The 7,583-nt window shown below is 40.0% G+C and overlaps 1 protein-coding gene across 1 annotated transcript in view; it reads left to right on the forward strand.

Moving 5' to 3' along the window:
- The window catches only part of STK17A (serine/threonine kinase 17a), a 16,940-nt gene extending 9,452 nt beyond the window's left edge, over positions 1-7,488 (forward strand). Inside the window, exons 2-5 of the mRNA XM_008586210.1 lie at positions 2,359-2,485; positions 5,672-5,720; positions 5,804-5,983; positions 6,796-7,488. Coding sequence (XP_008584432.1) covers positions 2,359-2,485; positions 5,672-5,720; positions 5,804-5,983; positions 6,796-7,120 — 681 coding nt within the window. The 3' untranslated portion in view covers positions 7,121-7,488. The remainder of the gene's footprint in view (positions 1-2,358; positions 2,486-5,671; positions 5,721-5,803; positions 5,984-6,795) is intronic.
- The last annotated feature ends 95 nt before the right edge of the window (positions 7,489-7,583 follow it).

Below are 7,583 nucleotides of genomic sequence, written 5' to 3' on the forward strand. Positions count from 1 at the left end.
GGGGCTTTAGGACGAGTGGAAGGGGAGGACGGAAGTGAGGTGGGGCTTTAGGACGAGTGGAAGGGGAGGACGGAAGTGCGGTGGGGGGGCTGAGGACGAGTGGAAGGGGAGGAAAGTGCAGTGGGGGGGGTTGAGGACGAGTGGAAGGGGAGGACCAGTGACCATTTGCTTTATACATCAAATGAACCACAGTGTTCTGGAGGAGACAGAAAAATAGACAGCTGAAGAATGGGGTAAGTTTGCCCCGTATAGGATGTGCTGGGGTTGACAGGGGCAGCCATGAGCCCTCCCTGGAAGGGAGAGTGGGAAGGTCAGGGAGGACTTTATAGGGCAACTGATGAAAATAATTTTGTCAGGAGAGAAGGGGAGAGGGCTTCCTGAGCAGAGGCAGCACATGAGCAGAGAGTGTGTTCTTGTTTAGGGTTACAGCCTGTTGGATGTGAAACAGATTGCCTGGGCGACAGTGGCAGGAGATTAATCTTGGAAAGGCGACATGGGCCAGATCATAAAAACTCTGGGTGCTGTAGTGGGGAATTTGTAATTTGTCAGTACCAGTGGTCCTCTGCTCACCTTTGGGAGTATTCTTAATGGCAGAAGACAGTAAGTGCAGACCCTTTCTGAAGCAAATTTTCCTTTCAAATTTCATATTTTATTTTAAAAATTCTAATGAATTTTAAGGTATAGTCCATAATATATCTGCTTGTCTTTTAATGTGAAAGTGTCTCAGGTTATTCTCCATTGGGTCAAAATGACTCCAGCGACATGAACCTCATTGATTCTGGGGCTTTGGGTCACCTTGCACATCACCATATTCACCCCCACCCGGTTGGAGCGTGTGTCTGTTGCTGATGAGCAACCCCTTACAGCCACAGGGAGAGCACAGAGCATCAGCATCAGACTTGCATTAAGGAAGACTATCCTGTTGTGCAATGGAGGACGGGTTGAAGGGGGAGAAAGTAGAGACTGGGGGATATTATGGTGGTCTGGGTAAGAAATAATGAAAGCCCGAACTTTAAGCAACAGGGATATTGAATTTGGAAAATGGAATTGGCATGCCTGGTGACTTCACTAGATGTGGAAAATGAAGGAGACAGAGCACTTTAGGGTGATTCTCCAGTATTTTACTTGGGCGTTGAGACTGGGAGTATTGAGGAGAGGAATTGGTCTGGGGTTGGGGAAGGAGCTGCCTCGTGTACTGAATTGAGGGCCTGCCTAGTGCGGTGGGGAGTTGAGGGCATGGTGTGTTCAGCCACATGCAAAGGTTTAATTTAATGGGATCTATGAGTCTGGAGAGGGCTTAGAGTAGGATGTCAGCAGCATATAAGTAGGCGCTGAAGCTTTGGGAGTAGATGAAATTGCTTAAAAATAGAATGCAGAGTGGTAGGAGAGGCCCAGACGTGAGACATCTTGAGCAACACCAGCATTTCGGAGAAGGGCAGAGAGCTGGCCGGTTAGCTCGGTTAGAGTGTGGCGCTCATAACACCTGTACCGACGACCCCTGTACCGGCCGGACACAAAACACACAAAAAAGTTACTTGTGACTTTTCAGTGTATGAGCCTCCTCTCTTCATAGTAACTTTAACCTTAAATCTGAAACGACCCCTGTACCGGCCGGACACAAAACACACAAAAAAGTTATTTGTGACTTTTCAGTGTATGAGCCTCCTCTCTTCATAGTAACTTTAACCTTAAATCTGAAACCAATAAAAATTTAGGAAAGAAAAAAATAAAAGGGCAGAAGCTTCTAGGAAATAGTGAGGGATCTGTAGAGGGAGGAAGAGATCCAAGAGTGAGAAAACAGGGAGGAATTTCGAGTCTGTGAGGATGATGGACAGTGCCCAGTGCCACAGAAATCAGTGCATGCACAACAGTGCCTGAAAGACGTCCAAGGCACTTGGTGGGTCTTTGGTTATTAAAGTTACTGTGATCTTAATGAGGGCAGATTCAGTAGACAGCGCAGAACAGATGTGGCTGCACTGAGAAGTGGTAGCCGTCGACTTGACCGTGCGTTTCAAGAGGCTGAGCTGTGAGGAAACAGCAGGGAGAGTGTGCTGGCGAGAGGCAGACATGGGCATGCCTTTTGTAAGTGGTTTGGTTTTATTCCTAGTATAGGGGTGGAAACATATTTATATGCTGAAGAATAGCCAGTTCAGGGAAGAGGTGGAAAATATGAAAGAGGACCGGCCTGCTGCCTTGCACTTGAGATGTGTGTTTTAACAATATCTAACAAATGACTGCTCACTGTTAAACTCTCAGTCTCACTCTCACAGGTGAAATTTGTGTGTGTTGTGGGTTACATGTTTTTTGGTATTTAATCATGGTTTCATTAACTTGGGTTGGGGGGGCATTATTTTTTAGCCTCAGAATATTCTGCTGACAAGTGAATCTCCATTGGGTGACATTAAAATAGTTGATTTTGGCCTTTCGAGAGTAATGAAGAGCAATGAAGAGCTCCGAGAAATCATGGGTACTCCTGAATATGTGGGTGAGTGTTCGTAAGACTGGGAGTGTTTTGTGTTTGGGGTCAGACGTCACCCTTGTTAGGGAACCCACATGTGGCATGCTTCATGGTGGGGGAGTCATCTGCTGTACTGAAATTCCACAATCAGAGATTCATTCCTTTGGATTAAATTTATTTATTCATTTCATTTCATTTCTATCTATATATCTATTTATCTATCTATCTGTCTGTCTGTCTGTCTGTCTGTCTATTTAGTAAGTAAGTAAGTAGGTAAGTAGGCTGGCTGTGATTAAATTTAAAAATGGAAAATTTTCAAGAGTAAGATACCAAAATGGTAATCCCTTTCCTGCAAGGCTAAGAGAATTTGAAGTGATTATGTCTAAAAGGAATAGGAGAAGATTTTCTTAACAAAGTAGGATAGCAGCTTATCTGAGGATGGGAGGATATTTTAAAAAGGACCTTTAAAGAAATTCCAGTTGGTAATAAAGATTTGATAAAGGAATTGCCAATCCTGGGGTTCCATAGAAGTATGGGGCAGAGAAAGCACGCAGATGGGTCCATTCAAGGGTGAGGGCTTCTGGCAAAAGGCAGAGGAAGCGAGCAGCTGACGTGATGCACCGCCAGTTCAGGTCAACTAAACAGTGACTTGTCTTTGATGGACTGTGAGTAAGATGGGGGTTGAAGGATTAGTGGTTTGAATGATGTTAAAAGCAACAAAAAGAAAGGTGTCTGTGTTAGAGTAAGACTAGCGGTTGGAATATTGACATTTAAAATTTGAGTCGTGAAACAGCTCTTTGTAATTATGAGGCCTTGGATGTAGCTCTGGAAAGGCAGTTCTGTAGACTGGGAAGTCAGGAAGTTCATGGGCATGAGTGTGGAAGTGGAAGTTGCCCAGGGTGGTGGCAGGCCTAGGAGAGGAGCAGGAGGGCTGCTGTGTCAGTAGATGACAGCAACATGACAGGGTGGACATGGCTGTGGCTGGGCCTGAGGGTAGGTAGTGGCGCAATGTGGGCAGAGAGGCAGTCTCCGTTCTAGAGGGCTGGGAGCTGGGGCGAGTGGGTCTCCTTTCAGGGAAGAGGTCAGAGAAGCTGAGGATGTTGGGAATTTATTGACAAGAGAAGAGGGTTTCAGAAGGCACAGGAGGGCCGATAGGGTTGCAGAAAACAAAGCTGTATGGCAGTGATAGTACATAAAGTAATTGAAAGTTTTAAAGTTCTACAATTTGAAAACAGATCCTTAATTAGGTAATAAAAGATGCCATAGGCAGAGAAACAACCTTTAAATATTTTTGCATGTCTTTAATGGACTAGAATACTTAATTTTCAGTATGCTGACTGATATGCATTATGACTACTAAGTTTTAAGAATGTGACTTAGTGTTTCTTTGGGGAAAGCAGCAGCCCAAATATTTTAGCCAATTTTAATGGGTAGCATTGCAAGCTAGAAGACTGCAGAATTAAGGGCTTATGAGCTGAAATACCAAAATAGTAATTATTGCCCTGAATGAGGTATTTTTGTTTGTTTGTTTTGTTTTAGTGCTTTCTGTTCTTTGGTAAATTCTAAATTTTTCTACCAAGAACCTTTTCCCCCCCAAACTGAACTATCTTCTGTTTTGTACAAGCCTGATCCAAAAAAACTAAAAATAATTTTGAAAAACAAAGGGACTCTCCTCTCTTTCTTTCCTTGGCCTGCCTTTTAATAAGTGAGTTTGTGTATCCCACAGCCATTTCACACGTACAGAAACCAGCTGTGATTTCTGGCTCTGTTCTTGCTGTCTGTATCACGTCCTTACTCTCTTTGTACCTTGGATTCCTCTGTCCATGAAATGGGGCTAGTTATGGTACCAGCCTCATGGGGAATTGTGAGGATTACATTGGATTTGCTATATGAAGCTCTTAAATCAGCATTCAGCACATTATGTGGCCTCAAACAAGTAAACTACTGTTATTTCCTATGTCCCTTCTCCCCAATTTTTTGCTGTATGGTCTTTATTTTCCTATCTCCCCTTCCAGTAATTTGGATGCTATGCATTTTATTTTTAATTTCCTAGTCATTTTTTTTTTAATTTTAAATACAACTTATAACCTCTGATTTCTCATTTCAGAAATCAGAATTAAGGAAATTAGCATACCAGACATCTCCTTCCCAACCTCTTCTTCCTCCCTTACATCTATGTGGGTTTGTTTCAAACCAATAATGGATATGTGATTTTGAGTGTTTAGTTTTTTCCTAGAAGTAGGACATTCTTATTCCTTTTTTAATTCTCATTACCCATGTTTTAGTCTTTATATTTTTATGTGGATTCAATACTCATTGCATGTGTTTTCATTGTTTAGCATCCCTATTTATATACTTTTGTGAAAAAAATCATCTTTGGTTGACTAAATTGTGAGTAAATTTTTCTTTTCAAGGAGAGTTTTCATAGTATTTCTGCCGAGTCCTTGCATATTTAAGAATTTTTTTTAATGTTTAATATTTTTTATTACTTTTACGTGTAACAGCAGTTTAGTTAAGCATTATCAAAGCATGCTATTTTTCTCAACTCTGTAGATGCAACTTTGTTGCCTTTGTCTGTGTTGTGTTTTATCTGAAGACACTCAGCTTTTTTTAGCTGACTTCTTGTTAATGGGTATACATTTTAAAAGCTCACTCTGGCTGTATCATAAAGAATAGGTCAGAGGGGTGGGGTGGGTAGTTGGAGGCCCAAGTGAGAGAGGAAACTACAAGGGAGAGGGGTCAGTGGGGAAGGAGAGATGTGGATGGCATTGAGAGAGATTTGAAAGCTATAATCTACAACAAAAAAAGTATAGCACCAAGGTCAAAGGTTCAGATCCCCTTAACCAACCAGCCGCCAAAACCAAAACCAAAACAAATAAAAGCTATAATCTGATAGGTATGATGCTTGATTAGATAGAAGGTGTGAAAAGAGGAGGATATCAAAAATTGTCAGTTTATATTACAGCGTTTACGCATTCAAATATTTTCAAAATACCCACAACAATGGAGGGTGGAAGTATGAAAAGTAAGCTAGTTAATTTCAAACATCTAGTTATAGTTTATATTAATTTTATTTATGATGTTAATTTATTTCATTTTAGCCCCAACCTTGATAGTGCCTTATTGAATCTAATGCTTGCTTTAATTTTTTTATCTCTAAGAGCAAATTAGGAATTTTTTTCTTCAAACTAAATGTTTCCTTCTGTTTTTTAGCTCCTGAAATTCTTAGTTATGATCCTATCAGCATGGCCACAGATATGTGGTAAGAATTATGAAAAATTGATCAAATTGGTTTCAGGAAATGAATATGATACTAATTTTTCTTACATTTTCTTTCTGATTTAGGAGCATTGGAGTGTTAACATATGTCATGCTTACAGGAGTATCACCTTTCTTAGGCAATAATAAACAAGAAACATTCTTGAACATCTCACAGATGGATTTAAGTTATTCTGAGGAAGAATTTGATGTTGTGTCTGAGTCAGCTATTGACTTCATCAAGACGCTTTTAGTTAGGAAACCTAAGTAAGTATGAGTTAACATTGATCTCTGTCAATTTGTGAGTGATCTGCTCCAAACAAAAGTAGTTCAATAACTGAAACACCAACATGAAGACACAAACATGCAGACATAAAACAGAGGGAACCCACAACCTTAGGCTGTACTGACCAGAGCCTTAAAAAAAAAAAAAAAAAAAAAAAAAAACTGGATGAAACCCTTGGCTTAATATGTCTGTTTAAAGAAAAAGTGGCAAAAATGAAAACGTGAATTGCATCTCAATATATAGCAGGATTTAAATGTTAATTAGCAAAAGCGTGTTATTGCAGATGCATCATGCACTGAATGGCACTCACAATTGACAGGTAGAAACTGACAATCAAATGACAACTAATCACCTGGCAGATACTTTCCATCTATTGTTGGTCTCTCCAGAGCTTTTCAAAGATACCTTACTTAGGGCCGGCCCCGTGGCTCACTCGGAGAGTGCGGCGCTGGTAGCGCCAAGGCCGTGGGTTCGGATCCTATGTATAGGGATGGGCGGTGCGCTCACTGGCTGAGCGTGGTGCAGACCACACCGTGCCGAGGGTTGTGATCCCCTTACCAGTCAAAAAAAAAAAAAAAAAGATACCTTACTTAAAATATTATTTTTCAACATTGTGGGGAGTTGCACCCAAATTCTAAAACTTCTGTTTTATTCAGGAATCCCAATAAGATTTTTGCCAACTCTTCATACTTCCCAAAATTTCATACTATACAGTACCTTATACTCTATACTCTAGTTTTTAATTGAAATTTTAATAGGTTGTCTTAAGTGTAAAATGTGTATCTTTGTGTAGAGATCGAGCTACCGCTGAAGAATGTCTAAAACATCCGTGGTTGACACAGAGCTGTATTCAAGACCCTTCTTTCAGTGTGAAAGGGGCATTAGAAGAAGCAGATGCCCTCCAAGAAGATGATTCTGTGTGTGAAATCAATTCAGATACTGAGAAACCAGAAACCAAGGAATCAGCTGTAACAGAGGAGTTGATTGTAGTTACTTCGTATACTTTAGGACAATGCAGACAGTCTGAAAAAGAGAAAATAGAGAAAAAGGCTATTTCCAAACGATTTAAATTTGAGGAACCTTTGCTACAAGAAATTCCGGGAGAATTTATCTACTGAGTATTTCCCTTTAGAACTTTAGGATTTCTACATTGGAAATGTTAATATTATTTATGGACCTCTGGCCAAATGGTACATGCACTCAAAGTGGATAACCAGGTATCACTGACACAAACAAAAATAACTTTGTCAAACTTGTGGAGTTAGGTGAATCAAGCCAGATTTATAAAATTGCCAACCAGGAGGTTTAACAGGTAAAGTTATTTGTTTCAATATTATTTTTAAGAAGGGAGATGTTTCCACCTTTTGTTTGTTTGTTTGTTTCCACCTTTTAATTCTACATCCTCTTTCTCCAGAATGAGAATTTGTATGCAAAGATATTTGTATTTGCTTTCTTTAAAAATACAAGTAAAAGTGCCAAAATTACATTTCTTTGAATCTCTTTCTTATTATTTATATGTGTATCTATCTGCATGTATGTATGTTGATATCTTTACTAAAATTGATACTTTTTCACTTTGGA

The sequence above is a fragment of the Galeopterus variegatus genome, unplaced genomic scaffold (assembly GCF_000696425.1).
Source record: "Galeopterus variegatus unplaced genomic scaffold, G_variegatus-3.0.2 Scaffold3879, whole genome shotgun sequence".
NCBI lineage: Eukaryota > Metazoa > Chordata > Mammalia > Dermoptera > Cynocephalidae > Galeopterus > Galeopterus variegatus.